The sequence below is a fragment of the Toxoplasma gondii genome, chromosome IX (assembly GCF_000006565.2).
Source record: "Toxoplasma gondii ME49 chromosome IX, whole genome shotgun sequence".
Lineage (NCBI taxonomy): Eukaryota > Apicomplexa > Conoidasida > Eucoccidiorida > Sarcocystidae > Toxoplasma > Toxoplasma gondii.
Window position 1 is genome coordinate 5,465,599 of NC_031477.1, and position 16,123 is coordinate 5,481,721.

General features: G+C 52.7%; 3 protein-coding genes across 3 annotated transcripts; 1 reads left to right on the forward strand and 2 right to left on the reverse strand.

Moving 5' to 3' along the window:
• Positions 1–504: 504 nt before the first annotated feature.
• Positions 505–4,760, forward strand: TGME49_305560 (Vps51/Vps67 protein). The gene has a single exon (XM_002370297.2). The coding sequence runs from the start codon at positions 887–889 to the stop codon at positions 4,475–4,477; it is 3,591 nt and encodes a 1,196-aa protein (XP_002370338.1). The 5' UTR covers positions 505–886; the 3' UTR covers positions 4,478–4,760.
• Positions 4,761–7,476: 2,716 nt separating this feature from the next.
• On the reverse strand, positions 7,477–10,797 carry IFT81 (intraflagellar transport protein IFT81; the record flags this gene model as incomplete). The annotated part of the gene is made up of 10 exons (XM_018782452.1): positions 7,477–7,518; positions 7,584–8,066; positions 8,186–8,227; positions 8,721–8,931; positions 9,104–9,180; positions 9,271–9,326; positions 9,503–9,702; positions 10,002–10,092; positions 10,365–10,528; positions 10,700–10,797. 9 exons carry the CDS (start codon positions 10,795–10,797, stop codon positions 7,833–7,835), a joined length of 1,173 nt encoding a protein of 390 aa, XP_018636142.1. The 3' UTR covers positions 7,477–7,518; positions 7,584–7,832.
• Positions 10,798–11,669: 872 nt separating this feature from the next.
• TGME49_305580 (ankyrin repeat-containing protein) lies at positions 11,670–15,864 on the reverse strand. The gene is made up of 5 exons (XM_018782453.1): positions 15,297–15,864; positions 13,561–13,758; positions 13,238–13,285; positions 12,965–13,015; positions 11,670–12,760 (listed from the first exon to the last, which is right to left on the reverse strand). The coding sequence occupies exons 1-5, from the start codon at positions 15,297–15,299 to the stop codon at positions 12,182–12,184; spliced, it is 879 nt and encodes a 292-aa protein (XP_018636143.1). The 5' UTR covers positions 15,300–15,864; the 3' UTR covers positions 11,670–12,181.
• Positions 15,865–16,123: the final 259 nt, after the last annotated feature.

Sequence of the window (16,123 nt, forward strand, 5' to 3'; positions counted from 1 at the left end):
TTCTGGGGGGCGGTTCGACTGTTCACCGTCACCCAATTTTTGGAAGAACTTGCCTTCCCTGCTGTGCATCTGACTGCAGCCTTACACATACAAAGCCTTAACTATCTGGATGTTGCAAGGTAACACGGGACGGCGAATGCCGTAGTTCCCGAAACAAAGGAAGACAGACGAACTTCTACAGCGTGCATTCGTGCGCGCCAGCTACTCGAGAGACGGCACTTTTCCCCGGGTGCGCCGTGGTTCCGAAGATCCAAAACAGTTAAAGTGACCCCATGAACGACCATTTTCGGTTTTCAGACTTAAACGTGTGCTCGAGTTGTCCCAGCGCGTTCATTTTTGACTGTTGGTTGTATCCTTTCTCGAAGAAAGTGAAGGAAGTCCGTGTGGACGCCGAGCGCGCATGCTCGCTGCATGTGGCCATTCCATGTGTAGACACGGAATCTTTTCGTGGTCGGCGTCCGTGGCTGAATCGAATTCATCATTTTGAGATTGTTGCACAAGCCCTTCTGTTTCTGCGTCTGAATGTCTGAACGTGTTACCTTCCGCTGAGTACCAACGCCTCATGCTCAGGCGAAAGCTGCTGAGCTTCCTTTCTGTGCATGTGCAGCCCGAGTGTCTGGCTGCGACTAGCGCATCCTTGCGCATAGAACCGTGAATTGTCCACATTTCTTCCATCCATTCCTAACACACACGGCTCCGGACGGAGCGAGAGAAGCCTCTGTTTGATCCTGAATTGAGTGGTCGAGAATGCCCCCGTTTTTTGACGGGCAAGCCGTCTTTCTGGAGGGAAAGATCGTAGCGCTCCGACTCAGAGGAGGGCCGGCGAGCCCGTCTTTCTTCCGTTCCTTCGTTCCAGTCCTGCCCCCCGTTTCCACCGATTCCAAGCATGTCTCACTTGGGAGTGTCGGGCAGTTCACGCGGTTCGCACCGCAAAAGTAAGGTGGGCGCTCTCCTCAGCGAGTACTACAACCTCGATGAGGACAACGCGGGCGACTCGGTCCAGCCGCCGTCTGGCGGCGTCGCCCACCCGTCTGGACCTCGCTCCGAGTCGCTGAACGGGTCGGACTTTTGCCCCGTGTCTGACGCGTCCAAGTCAGACCGCCTTTCCGCCGCCTCCGCGCCGACACCCGAGAAAAGTTTCAGAGATCCGCGGACGCGCGGGCGAGGCGAAAGCGCCGGTGCGGGTCGACCAGAAAGTGCCTCCCGGCCCGGAGAACAGGCCGACGGCGCCGTGGCACCCCAACAGGATGGGAAGGCCGACCTCGACAGCGAAAACTTCGACGTGCATGCGTACTTCGCCTCGGCAGTCCAGACGTCGTCGCTGCGGGAGCTGCTGCGGCGCAGCGGGCAGCTCGACGAAGAAGTGCGACGCGCCGAGGGCGAGTTGCAGACGCTTGTGTACGAGAACTACGGGAAATTCCTGGACGCTGCGGAGACAGTTCGCTGCGTGAAGGAGGACATGCGGGCGCTGCGAGGCCATATGGTTCAACTCGACTCTCGCGTCGATTCAATCGAAGGGTCGAGTCGCGAACTCGACGAGCTCGTGCGCGACCGTGCGGCGAGCATCGAGGAACTCGTCTCCTTCAGACAACTCCTCGACAAACTGCAGATCCTCTTCACGTTCCCCGAGGTCCTGCGCCGCCACCTCGCAAACGGCGACGCGGAGTCGGTCCTCTCCATCTACCTCCACATCCACCCGTTCCTTCAGGCGCAGCAGGCGGCGCTGCCGCGGCTTCAGCGGCTCAAACTCCTCGACGCAGAGGCAACTTCCGTTTTCCGGTGCGCCAAGCGCATGCTGCGGCAGCGCCTGGAGTCGCCAGCCGCCGATGGCTCTTCCAGGGAGCTCCAAGCGGCGTCTCTGGCCGAGGATCTGCCGGTGCGTCTGCGTGAAGCTGCTGCGGGAGAGCCCCTGGCGTCGAAAGACGCCTCGAAGATCCTCTCGCTGCTTCTGCAAGCAGAAGACGAAGACCGCGCCTCCCTCCTCAAGCTGTACCACCGGAGCCGGACGCATGCGCTTCTCGACCTCATTCAGTGGATCTTCGACCAAGACCGTCTGCAGCGAGAGGCTGCAGAGAATCAAAGACGCCAGGACCAGCAAGTGGCAGACGCGTCAGCCGCGGAGGCCAGTGCGTTGCTGGCGCAGGACGAACCCCGCGGAAGGGGAAGCGCTGAAGAGCTGAAAACAGCTGCGTCTCTCCGGATGCTCGAAGTTGCATGCAGCACCGTGTCGGAGCACCTCATGGGTCCACTCGTCGACGCGGTTCACGACACCCTCCGGGTGTTGCGCGAAGAGACAGCGCTGGGTGCCGAGAACCGGGCCGGTGGTAGTCTGGTGGCCGGCCGCAGTCTTGTATCCGCGACCAAGTTGAAGCCTGAAGCAGAAGAGCTGAGTCCCGACGGCGCCGCTGTGCTCCAGGAGTTTCTTACGCCGGTTCTGCGGTCTGTTTTTGGGCGAGTCCTCGCTCTGCTAGCCTCCACAAATCCGCCCGCGGCCTCCGTGGTCGCCGCAGTCGACTCGCTGCGCGTGGCGCTGCGCCGTCTGCATGCAGTGCTCCCGCCGGCTCAGCAACAGCAGTTGTCAAAAGAGTTTCTCGCTTTCTCCGACAAGTTGCTTCAGCAGGAGATCGCCTTGGCTTTCAAGGAGTCGTACATGCGAGCAGCTCAGGAACTCCGCGCCCTCGAGCTATTCTGTCTCCGAGTTCAGCCTCGGCCGACCCGCGCCTCTCAGGCCTCTGCTGCTTCCCGCGATCCTGAAGCGGAGACGCCGCCCCTCGACGACTCCAAGACAGAAGAGGCGCTCCAGCAACTCGCTCGTACTGAGCACGCCGTTCTTCTTCAGGGGTGTTTGACTCTGACAGATGTGCACCAGATCGTGAACGGCGTTTGTGGAGTGAAGTCGGCGCAGGCAGACCGGCTGGTCAGCTCGGAAGTCGTCGCCTGGACGGAAGGCTTCTTCTCTCTGTTTGTACACTGTCTCTTGCGCCTCACGCGAGATACGCCAGCAGCTCTGCAGGAACGAGATGAACAGCGCCTCGCCGCGGAAGAGTTACGCGAGGACGAACTCGCCTGGCGAGAGAAGCTGGAGGAGGAAGCTGAGGAGATGACAGCTCGCAACAGAGACGGCGGCCTTGTCGCGGCGCGGGCAGGAAAAAACTCGAGAAACGCACTCCCGCGTCTCCGACACAAGCCGGGGCTCTCAGCAATCGAGCGGCAGGTCTCAGACGCGGTACGTACAGCCATCTTCACGCATCTTGTTTGCGAGAGGGAGGGCGCAGGGCCAGGCAGTCAGTTCGAGGACGCGTGCTCGCGGCGGGAGGAGACTGAGGAGAAGGAAAGAGACTGCGTTTCCAACGGAACGTCCAACTCTGAGGGATTTCTCGACGAAGGCCGCAACCTCTTCTGTTTGCTGATGATGCGCATGGGGAGACACCTCGAGTTGCAGGGGCTCGGAAAACTAGCAGCTGTCGCCGTCGAGTTGTTTCCTTCGTTCCCTGTCCACCGTCTCACAGCGTCGTCTGTGGCGGGGCCTCTGTCTGCGTCGGACGCGGCTTTCGAGGAAGCGAATTCGGAGGTCCAGAGCGATAAAACGCAGTCCCTGCTGCTCCGCACGCGCTGGGCTTCTCAGGCTGTGTTGACGACCTACGTTTTCCACCGCGGCTTGGAGGGCGCTTCTCTCGCGACGCGCGCCTTGAAGGCTTTCGACTGTCTGCAGAGTCTCCAGGAGAGGTGTGGAGACTCGGCAGACGACAGTGCCGAGGCAGAAGAGTTTCGGCGTTCGCCCGGCAACGCGCAGTCGCGGCTGCAGGTTTCCGGTCTCTTCGACCCACTGCTGCGGCTCCTGCACCGATGCGACGCGGAATGCGCGAAGCTGTTGGGGGAGAGGAGGCAGGGCGGAGGTGGGACTGCATGCGCGTTGATGCCGAGCTCGGGGGCGGGCGGCGCCGGGGAGCAGCCGCACCAGCGGCGCATGGCGCGTCTGTTTGGGCGTCGCCGGACAGCGATCGAGAGGGAGATGGAGCGGCTCTTTGCTCGGAAACAAGCAGTCTTTTCTCCGGTTCCCTTCAACCGCGCAAAGGCCATCATGGGGATCTTCCGCATCGCCTCCCGCGCCTTGATTGAGAGCGTCCGGATGCAGCTCTTCAGTCGCTGCGCCGTGCGCCAGATCCAGGTCGACTGCGCCGCGGCCGCGGAACTCATTCGCGATCTCGTCGCCGCAGAAGACGGCTCCGTCGTCGACGGGCTCCTCGATGAAGTCACCGCCCTGGCCGCCTTGCGGTGCGTCGAACGACCGCAGAAGAGAGTTCCTCTCGCTGGACGGATGGCTGCGCCTGGAGCTGCAGGCGCGGCAGCAGCCGCCGCCGCTGTTGCGGCCGCGACCGCGGGAATCGACCCGGAACTAGATGACCTTCTGCTCGAACAAAGTGTCGTTGAAGAAGTGTGCAAGCGGAGTCGCAGACGACCAGAGAGCTTTCTTTGAACTCCGGTTAGGAAACCCGTTTGCCTTGACAAGGAGCAGAGAAAGGCCTTGTGGGGTGAGCACCGAGGCCTCTGTGGTAACGTCTTTTCGACGCTGCGGTCGAGCTCTCACCACAGCACCACCCATTTGCGCAGATGAAGAGAGAGAAGAAGAAGCTTCGTTCGTGTGATGGCCGCACTTACGCATTTGTTGCTCTTCTTTTCTCAAGTTTTCTGAGGGAATGTCGCGTAGTTCCTGTCCTTGCTCACAATTGGTGAGATGGGTCATTCAGAGACAAACCGCCGACTTGTGTATCTTTTTATCTTTTACCCCAGTTTCAACCGCAGCCAGGCGGCGCATGCACTCACCTCGAGCTTCGCTTCGAGAATTTTCAGAAGTCCGTTCAGGAGCTCGCACTGAGAACGCAGAATTCCAGGAAAACACGGTGGCTGTGACTGGAAAGGCAGACTGTTTCTCTAAACAGAACTTAAGAGTTCCTCCGTACTTGTCGGTTTCGCGCAGCTTCCGTTTTCAGCAACTGACGATGCTCTTGCCTCAGACTTTCAGCTTGGTCCCCAGCTCGCGCGATCTGTCGATATCGAGACAGAAGACAAGTGGATTTTTTCAAAATTATCGATTTCCCATTTATTTTAGCTTTATTTGTAAATAGACAATCTAAGAAACAATGTTTTAGACAAGAGAAGCGGGGTGCCTCCGATATCCAGCACCGGAGAAGTCACACCGAACTTTTATAAGCATTCAGATTCAGAGTGAAAAAAACACAAGGTGCGCCTAGGTGCTAGAGAGGTTTGCATTGGGTTTCATTGTAGCTGTCAACACAGGAGCAATTGTGAGTCGGCTTCGGGATTCCGATTTGAGCAGAATGAACAGAGTCTGGCATCTTGAAAACAAATGGTACGTGAACCTTGGCATCACTGAACTGACTGTTTCAAACAAGGTGGTGGGTTTGCCAGTGGGTGTGAGACTCTCGCGTCTGAAGTCGCTTTCTTAACTCCAGCAGGCCGATTGACCAATATTCTCTAGTTGGGAATGTGAAGCACTGCTGCGAGCAGCTTTTTCGGGAGACGGACCGCAGCTTGTAGGAATGCAGAGAATGTCGCGTGCTGCGCACTGTATGCCTCTTGTCCTTGTTCACATTTTTGCTCTTTCTCAGCTCTCTCCAGCAGCCGCTCTGCGGTTTTGCATTCTGAGTTGCTTTCTTCTCGCTCGGCCACGAGTTTCTCCGTTTCAGCCTGCAAGTCAAAGCCAGGATCGCGCTGTCGTCGGCGGCCTGTGAGGGGCCTTCGCAACCCACCGTGTTCCAGTGTATCGACACGCGGGAGAGAGTGAGTAACCGCGGCCTCCGGTCAGTTTCCAACTTTTGCAAGAGAAAAAGACACGATCCTAGAAAGTCCAGAAGAGATGCGAAAGGCATGTTGAGAGGGAAGAACTCGCGAACGATTCAAGGAATCCAGAAGAAGAATTTTTCAAGAAGAGCGCATAGCGGAAATGCACGCACCTGAAGAGCCGCTACCGTCGCTCTTAGACTCTCCAGCGGTTTCTCGAGTTCTACCAAGATAGCGCAGGGTAGACGAAAACAATTTTCCATGAAATACGAACAGACGTCTGGTAAGAGTGTCTGCCCCTATCCCAGACAGGAACGGACCTGCTTTGAGGCCGAGGTATTTTGTTTTCTTCGCGTCATACACGCGTTTCAGTTCCTGAGACAAGTGCGGCAGGACTAACACCCGGTGGTTGTTCGAGGAGATATGTGCCGACGAGATTTCTTGTATAAAGCTTGCCTTCATCCCAGCTTATGAAGGACCGGAGTCTTCCTGGTCGGGAGTCTGAACACGTGACTGCTCTTCAAGTGTACCACACACCCAACCCAAGGCGTGAAATCTACGCTCTGTGTGGGTTTCGTGACTCAGCCTGTGCGTTGACCTAAACGGAAATGCCACTGTTATGTTACCGCTTCTTCCTGTTTTTTTCTGTCGAGTTTCTCCAGCAGAGGTGCCAGCTTGTCTCGCCCTTCTGCTCTTTCCTTCTCAATCCGGATGCGAAGTTCATCTAGACGTTGGAGCACTTCAGCTGCCATGCCACAGGGACAGAACGGCAGGACAACTCAGCACCGAGGAGAAATCTGCGAATAAAGCTCTCACTGTGTACACAGAAGAAAGCCTGTCTGATGAACGTGCGGACATTCAGTGTGTCGCTCCGGCCACTGGTTTGTCTTGAGCGAACATATCAAGAAATCTTTAACTTCTCCTCCCTGTTGAGACGTGAGAGAATGCTCTACCGTTGCAAGGTGCATGCATCGAAAAAAATGTACGCGAAAGAAGCTTCGTTTCGCTTCCGGAAGAAAAATCAACGGAAGTTGGAAGGGGGGTGGCGACTGATCTTGGTAAGATTCCTCTCTGTAGATCAAGAGTTCAATTCCTCTCTCTACGTTCATGACAAAGAAAGCAGGACTCCTCACTTTTTTCGCGTACGGCCGTTTTGAGCGTCTCACTGAGACTCTGCAGCTCCGTTTGCCTTTCTTGGAAGCCGTGAACGCCGCGCTCACGAACTAATTCTTCAATCGCTTTCTGATCAGAAACATATTGGCAAATTGAATTTTTGCATGCGTGACCGCGTCCTACGCAGAACTGTTTGAACGCCAGCAGAGTCTGTGAGTGGGGGTGTGATTCTGTGCTTGCCTGAATGGAACTGTTCTTTTCTTTCATGGCGGCAACCTTCGCACCGACTTCCTGAAGTCCCAGGGAAGCGAAGACAAGGTGCCAACATCTTGAGTCTACAAATTGAAATTGATTACGCCAACAGGCGTTTCCGGCAAACTCGACTTTTTACAATCCTCGGTTTGACCCATGTGGTTGTTTCTCCTGACAACGCCTGCCTCTCGAATCGCCGCAATGAAAAAAACGGTCTCACAGCTCGCGCCGTCTCGGCCTCTGCTTCCTTCATTTTTAGCATTTTGAACAGGCTTGTCTTCTGCCGGAGCATCTCTGCGTACTGCGCCACAAACGCAAGAAGGAATCGTTTTATTAGCGGCAATTCAGTCTCTGAGCAAGCGCAGGTTCCTACAGAATTTCATCCCCGGCGGAACACGGAAGTAACCACCACGAACCTCAGCATCAGAAACAAAGATGACTTTTCACTCCGAGAGCCACTTTCACCCGACAAGATCCACAGTGCAGAGAAGGCAATGACCGTGTGTGTTCGCTGGACTGGATTGTTGCAAGGATTACCCCTCGTTTCTCTTGAACCGAACCTGTGGAAGACCCGCTGCTTATAGGGTTTTCGAGGAGAAGGCAGGGAGCAACTCGACGGGCACTGGAGACAGAAAGAAAGCTCGTTTGATTTTCATGCGCAGAGCTCATGCAGAGAAGCGCAAGGTGTCCACCGATGTGTCATGCGCCCCGGAGGTCTTCAGATTGCTGTGGAAACATCTTACAGTTGCGAATTCGTCTTTGCTCATGAAGCAGTAGCCCCTGGCATTTCTGAATTCGTTTTCAGCAGCAGAGCGTTTCATGGTGGCGCATTGCTGGGCAGCGAGTTCGTTCCGAACTTCTCGCTCCAGAGCCTTCTTTTTTTCAATCAGAATCTGGAGCTGTAGCCATGCACAAAATCCACCACCAAGTAGAAACCTCCGTTATAGGCGCTGTATGGACACTTGACGAGCACAGAGTTCAGCGCCCCTTACTGAATCTCATGAGACAGGCAACTCACTTGTTTTTTGTAGACCGTGATCTTTTCGTTGGTTTCCTCCGCCTGCAGCGCAGAAGAAGAAACAGTTCCTGTTAAGGTCACATCCAGATAGGCAAGGAGGCCCATTTTGATGCCCACTCGTACACAAAGATACATAGGCAAGTGCAACAACTCCCACAGATGCAAAAACAGATATTCAACGAGAAATGTTTGCATACATACACGTACGTTTTCATGATGAACATACGTAGTGAGAGCTCATTGTACCTCTTCACTGGAAGCGTCCTCGGTCGCATGGGTTTCCTCCTGTAAGCTTGTGAGCGCGCACTGCAATTCTACAAGAGCCTCCTGGCGAGGTGGTGGCCCTGAAGCCACGGCGTTCACCTGCAGAAAGTGTAAAAAATAGTTCACCCGGTGTATCCCCGGTTGGAAGCACAGAGGATACGAGGACTTTCCTTCACCGAGAACGGTACAGGAAGCGTGTCAGCAGCTCCTAACTGCATAGGACAACCCAGTGTCGAGAAGAAAGTGTTTGGTGACAGTGCATTTTCGCTACCTCGGCCAGGCGTTCCTGCTTCTGCTGGAGCTCGCGAATGCAAGCAGCCAAGGCTTCTGCTGTCCTTCGCTCTTCTTGACGGAGGACTTTCAGATAGGCTGCGGCACCTCGTTCCGGATCACCGCTCAGAGCCTGCAGCGCTTGCAGCAGTTTTCGGGTCGTGTCCAGTTGTTCTGACAGGTAGTTGAAATAGTCAGTCTGCTGTTGGGATCTGCTCAACCGTGGCATTTACACAGAATCGCAGTAAGAACTCTTCACAAACGAGATCCACGGTATACAAGCTGCCGCGGTACCACCGCGGATCACTGGGGGCTGCATGAAAAACGTGGAAATGGTGAAAGTTCGGTGTGGTGGGTGGAGAGTGAAATGATGCGTCCAATTACCTGAAGGCAAGGGTTGTTTCTTCCAACTGTGCCGCCCTCAGTTCTCTCGCCACACTGAGGAAGTTGGTTAAATGGGTCTGACCAAACATGAAGATGACGACCACGTAACCAATGCAGGATCGAGTGGCACCTGAGATACTGCCCTACCTCGTCTGCGAGAAACCTACTTCTGTTTCTGGCTTCTGCTTCAGCTTTTCAATTTTCTCGCATAGCAAAAACTTTTCTGTCAATCAAGCAGCCAAAGCAGCCTCTCAAAAGAGCATAGACGCTCCAACTCTAGAAGTGTTAGACCGCACCGGTTTGCGGTCACCGGTCGGTCTGTGCCATTTGTTGAGAAGTGAGTCACGTTTCTGTTGCAGTGGTTTCCGGCTCTGAACATATCTCGTCCCCTGTTCTGACCTTTTTCTAGTCGCTGTATTTCATGCTTGCATTCGGAGAAGCCTCCGCTACTGCTTTCGGCTTGCTCCGTTGAAGAATGGAAGATTTTGAACTTCTCCTGCAGCTCTTTGTACTCATGATACGCATCAGCCAACTGACTGTCTTTTGCCAGGAAGTCGGTTGGGATCTCAATGTTCACAAGAAACTTCGCCAGGTAAGCTCTAAGCAGAGGCAGGTTTGCAATCACGTACCAAGCTGGCAGCCGTTTCCCTTTGCGCTTGGAGAAATGTGCAGAGCATGCAGCGTGGCTTGTAACCGTAAAGGACTAACTAAAGTGGGGAAGGAGGCGGTGTCATGGAAACTGGCAGTTTATTTCTGCTCATGTAGTCCCTAGACAGAGCACCCTTGATTTCCGTGAGAAGCGGAGAAGGCGCCCTTCTTCGCAGGCATGCTGACTGCATCGGGGCCCCCGTTTCCACAAGAATAACAGTAGAACCCTACACCCTTGAGGGCAACTCACCGCTTTTTGTGGTGATCGAGATTAGTCAGAAGCCAGTGAAGAATGGGATGGACAGTGTCCTTTTCCCCAGAGAGGAAAGACCTCTCAAACTCTCTGGCACGTGACAGCACATTAGAAGCAAAGAACGTTGTACCGGTGTTGGGTCTCCAAAGAGTCGGTATAGCGCCTTTGTCTGTGAAAAATCGGAAGACCCGTAGGTAGTAAAATGTGATTGCTAAGGTAGCCCTGCAAACGGCAGTCCTCCGTGCACGTGAAAATATACTTGCGTATACAGTGCCACGTGAGGCACATGCAGCACCAGTAAACATTATACAAGAGAGGAGACCAGGTGAGTATGTTGCCGAGTGAATTCCTTTACGTAACTCCGCTTGACATACCCATCAAACGAAGCATTGTAACCAAGCACGTGGACGGCTTCCGCAACCCGCAGGAAGAATGACTCCGGGCTTTCGTTCTGGATGTCAACTTTATGCCTTTCGGGGTCCACGTAAGCCAATACTTTGCCCAAAATTTCAAGGAGACCTTGCCTATCAAGAGAAAGCATGCATACCCCAAAGGCAGTCATGAACTGCATTCACTAGAGCCAGCACCCTTGCTTCTTCTTTCTGGCAGAGTGTAGCGTCGCGGCCGATGGCCGCGCTGGCGGACAGCAGCATTAGAGGGCATTCAGATGGTATACTGGACAAGAAGAAGCTTACGGTTTTTCTTGGTCAAATGCCACGAGGCTTGTTTTCATGGAGAAGGGATGCTTGTTCAGCCCCTCGACGATTTCTTTTATCATTTGCGCCGACGTCATTGTGGTGTGTATCCAGCAAAAAGGCACCAAGAAACCACGCGCCACTAACTCATCGCAAAACCACCCCAATGAGTGCACTACAGTGATTCTGCAGTTCTGTTTGACGCTATGCTTTGTAAGTGTCACCCATGCAAAGTGCACTTTTCTCTTTGTTTCAGAAAGCTGTCTCGAAGCAACTGTGCCCAGACAGGCCAATCTGCGCTGTTTTTGCATCACCGGTGTAACGCTGAATTCAATATCACCGCACCTTGCAAGAAAGCGAAGTCGATTCGAGTAAGAAAATAACCCATGTTCAGCAGGGCTTTCGGTCTTCCTTCAGATGCCCCTCTATTTCTGGCCAAAATATGAATTAGAGTTAGGGCGGGTTCAGGGCACTGTTGCCTTCGGCAGCACCCTCAGCTTAACACTCGACCTTTTCAGCGTCCCTTACTGACGGCGACAGTCAATTTTGGAGATGAAAAAAGTTCTACCCGTTAGCCACGGTTTCACGTGTGTTTTTGGTTCCTTCATTCGACATATACTTCATGGCTGAGCAAACGGATAGACTCAATCACTTCGACTGCGAAGAACACGACTCGCCGACCTATCACTATAAGACCAGTCCTCTGTGAGGTGGGGAAGTAAAAACGTTGTGAACCTCCCTTGCCTCTTTTTCAAACAAGAATCATCCTTCTACTCTGCTTGCTGACAACATGCTTTTCTTGGAAGGTCGTTAGTGAATTTCGTTTCTTCTTTAACTCCACCAGGGTGACGCAGGGGTTGACTGCCCGTGGTGAGTAACGCTCTTTGAGTGTAACTCCAGAAGTAACATAAACGTTCTCTGGTTAGGAGTGAACGGAAAATACATTCATTATTTCCATTTCAGTGGTTGGTTGCTAATCCCTTCTGCTCTGGAGAAGCCGCCGAGAGTCCGTTGTGCGCCACAATATCAATCTGTTAACGTACCACACCAGGCTTGTCCTTTGCTCCACGTGATCCACGTATAGACAGAACGCTATTGATCATTGTCAGGAAAAGTACGAAGGGGATTTCCGCAAAACGCTAAACATGTCTTCCGCCCCCTTTGTTACACTGACAATGTATGCACGAATTCCGAATCAACCACCCCATTTGCCTGAACACCTCCGGTCTTTGGTCATATACAGTGCATAGGGTCTCAACAAAAACTCAGAACAATCACTGAAAGAACCTGTTACTCGGCAAAATGTTTCCTGCCGCCAAAAAGTGCTGCAGGATCGTAAGCTTCATCTATCACTGTAGTGTAACTGCGAACTGCAGAGACACCAACGGACCAAATTAAAGGGTGGGAGAGAGCAGACACCACCTCCCAACTGCGGAACACGCACAGTTGACAGCCGACATGGGACTGCGTATTTCAGCTTCATTAACCTTCTGCATCCCCTGTAATGTGGGAGTTCAGTTCTGCGGAATCGTCAAATTCACGGCTGCTTGGACGCCTCTCCGTTTCACCCTCGCCTTGACCTGTTCCAGGATAGCCGGTACCATTGTTGGCTTCTCCCTCAGTTTCACGTGCATGATAATCGCCAGAGTCAACCGAATGGATAGACCTTTCAGCATTTTCACGGTTACCATCTTCCACTTTGTCGTCAAAGGGTCCGAAGCTCGACAAGCGCGAAGCTGAGCTTCTGGGAGTTCGATTCTGTCCGGATGCAACGTCTTCCCTTCCCTGGTCTGCTTCTGGAGTGGGGGTAACTTCTGTCTCAAGGCTTTCAGCCTCAAAAAAAGTTTCTGCAGCGTCTGTTCCTTCTCCAGCGACCGCTCCTTCCGATTTCATCGGTTCACCCGTGTAAGATGACTGTTCAGCTATCAGCTGTTCCGCTCGTTGAGACTCGATCCTCTCTTGCAGTGAAAAACGGTTCCGCCATGATCCCTTGTAGAACAAGTACTTTGCCAACTCAGGATTTCCCTCAAAAGCTGCAAAGTGGAAGGAGGTCAGTTCATCCTGAGCTCCGGAGGGCAACGCACCACAAACGTGTTTGCTTTTGTGCATAGATTTGCTTGCCTCCCTGATGTCAACACCAAAGGCCAAAAGAGGCTCTCGTCCCAACAGCTTCCTTCTTCGAACTGGCTGTCCTTCCCTGCTAGTGCACGGTACACACAAAGCGAAGGTGTTGACATGTCTCTATAGCCGTGATGTCGAGCCTACTGGTGTTATGAGATTGGTCTCCGCCCCGCCTTTCAAGAGGATTTCGACGATCTGCATCCAACACACAGATGACATACACGCATCCATAAACGGTATCAACAGCTTCCATTTTTCCATACGTGGAGGCAAACACCGCTTCTAATATTACATGGTGCGACGCCTTCATTTCTGCCAGCATCACGGATGAGGCGTTTGAAAATCGTTGCCAGCGTTGTTTAGGGGTTGTACGGTGACGCCAGCGGCGTTATTGAGCCACCAGATTCAAAAACCTACTTCGATTCTTCCACCTCGGACAGCGCGCATCAGCGGGGTCTCGCCCGCCTGTTGCCGAAAAAACAAGTTCACATCATTTGCACAACATGAGCCACCAGGTTGCACCGAAGAATCGAAAACGATCCATCAGACAGACAGAGATGACATGTCCTCCGTCGGAGTGATACACTGCATATAGAAGTCGACGTGGCGTTACCCTAGTTTGAAGCATAGCATTATTATCGACGACGAAAGAAAAGCGAAGACAAAAGGTACTCACACCGAAGGGGACGTTTCTGTGCCACGATGGAACGCCCTCTCTAGCGTAGAATATGAACTCTCACCGCATCTGGCATGTCAATCGCCGCATTGTTCTCAATCAAGAACTTAACGATGTGTGCGTGACCATGGTGAGCTGCTTCGTGTAAGGGCGTTCTGCCCTCGAAGTCTTGATGGTTAATGGCGGCACCTTTTTCAAGCAGCAGGCGACAAACGGCTTCATGGCCTTTCCATGAGGCGTGCCAGAAGGCAGTTCGCATAAGCTGCACGAGACAGACACTATGTCGCTAAAACATGTATTTTCGCAGGGGTTTTCCTTGTCAAAGGCGACGGGGTGTATCTTGATACGAATGCCCGTGATTCTTCGCACGGTCTCGTCGTTTGTAGCTGTTGCTGATACCAAAGGCCTTAGTGTTTACTGCAGTTGTTGTTGCCACTGAAGGCTTCAGGGTTCAGTCGACAAAAATACGTCTAGTATGGCGACTTGGGCGGTGGTGATATGTTTTCATGAGTGCAACGCCTTTCAAAAAGAGGTTTACCCACGAGCTAGCAAAATGTTATTCACAACAGAGAGATTTTTTCCCCGAAATTGCCACCGTGCTTGCCAGAATCCCTTCTCACCGGCGGCTCTGCAAAGTCAATTGCAGGCAGCAACTTTAGCAACTCTCTGCAGTCTCGGAGTTTCCCTTCCCGTGCTGCCAAGACGAGCTTCCGGCCTGCCTCCTGCGTGCTCACCACGGCATTGCGCTCTTGGTTCCATGAAACAGAGACTATGAGGAGCTATGCCTCTTCTCTTCCCCAGTCAAGGCCTATCTCTGCTCTTTGTTTAACACAATGTGGCCCCGGTAGGCCTCGCGCCAATCGAGGGTACTGATTTTCAGCGTAGACTGACATTGTGTTTTACGTCACAGGAGACTACCACCTTTCGGCCTCTCGTTATTGACGTCCCCATCCATAGAAAAACATGGGAAGAACGGCTATTACCTTTGAAATGAACACTAAGCGCCAGAAGTGTGCCTACCAATGGCTCGTGCACCGCAAGTTTAGTTCTACGTTGGAAAGCTGGTGTTCTCTCTTCCTTTGTTTTCAAGTGCACAGCCACTGAAGGTATGATTCTCGTCAGGGCCAACAATTGGAACTCGGAAATATCCACACACAAGTTACATGGTTGTTGAGCGGCGCTTCCGGATGTTTTTCTGACTTGCAATTATACAGAGGGGGGGGGGTTTGAAGGCCGAAGTGTGTCGACTAACGCAAACGAAATTCAGATACTTCTGAGCATAGTGGATTTTTACTCAAGTGACACGCTTGCTGACATAATATGAGTCTTTCTCCTTCGAGCACTGCTGTTACTCATACAAATGCAGTGGAACAGGTTCGTACACAAGATAGGGCTTGTACAGTTTATGTTTGGCCTAGCCGTAACGGCCGGTGAAAATGAGGCCGAATCCACTGCTTAATAGCGTTAGATATCTTATGCTTACAATTAAGTGGTTTTAGCAAACCTTGCAGCTATAGATGCAGCGCCGAAAGCTGCCTATTATCCTCTCTCAAGCTGTGAGACTCAGACAACCAACTTTGATGACTACCGTTCAACACCGCTTCACTGGTCTGGTTCAGAGAGCTAAAATTGGATTTCGGTATCCTGCAGGCATTCATGTTTGCTTGGAATCTGTAATCATGGCCGATGCCAGTTTAGAATAACTCGCCAGAAAAAGCTCACGAATAATCCTGACTCCGGGAATTTCAGGCTGAGAGAACTGCTTAACTCCTTCAGTTTCCTCTCTAGATGTATGCTTACCATTGATGTATTCAAATGCTTTCTTTCTCCTCGACGTTTTCACAGCGAACAAACAAGGACGAAGAAGAAAGTTCATGTCATGCGAAGAAACCCCTTGGCTTGAGAAATAGCCGGCACCAACAAGGTTTTTGGAAGGCGCGAGCGGCGCTCTCTGTCGTCGCTGTTTCAGCGTGGGCTGTAACACAACGGAACATACGACCATAAGGAGCCCACAAACTCTACGACGTTTCCCCCAAAAAGGTATATAGAGATGTTCCTCGTTTTTGAAAACTCTAGCTGTACAGACATTCCAGTTTTGAAGACTGGGCAGGGCTGTGGGACCCCACCACCCTTAGCGGGTTAAAACCTTCTGTGGACGGAGCTTCTACGTCTCAACCAAGTCAGGAGATCGAGGAAAACTTGATTAAAGATCTCGGAATTGCCCTCTACAAATTCACACACCCCTGCACGACAGATTCCCGCTAGGCTGCTCGACAACAATGGCAGATGCTCTGGCAGCGACGCATGCTCTGGCTGCGGCCGAGTTATTCACGTATTCCAAGGTCAAGAAATGGCAGAAGGGTCACTTTTGATTACTAAGGGGAAGGGGAAAAGCAGAGAAGGAAGTGTAGAAAAACCGGGCTTTTTATTTGGAGTGAAAAATACCGCCTCCTCAGAGTCAGCTAGCGTACGTGGAAGACACAAAGGCCCTCACATAGACGGCTGCGCATCGCTTGAGTCATTCATTGCCCTAACCAGCGCAGGAAACGTTTTTCACTGAAAGTCTCTCGTTTCAACTGGTAAACTCGGAAAGACGAATGCATTTTAGGCGACTCACTATAATTCCG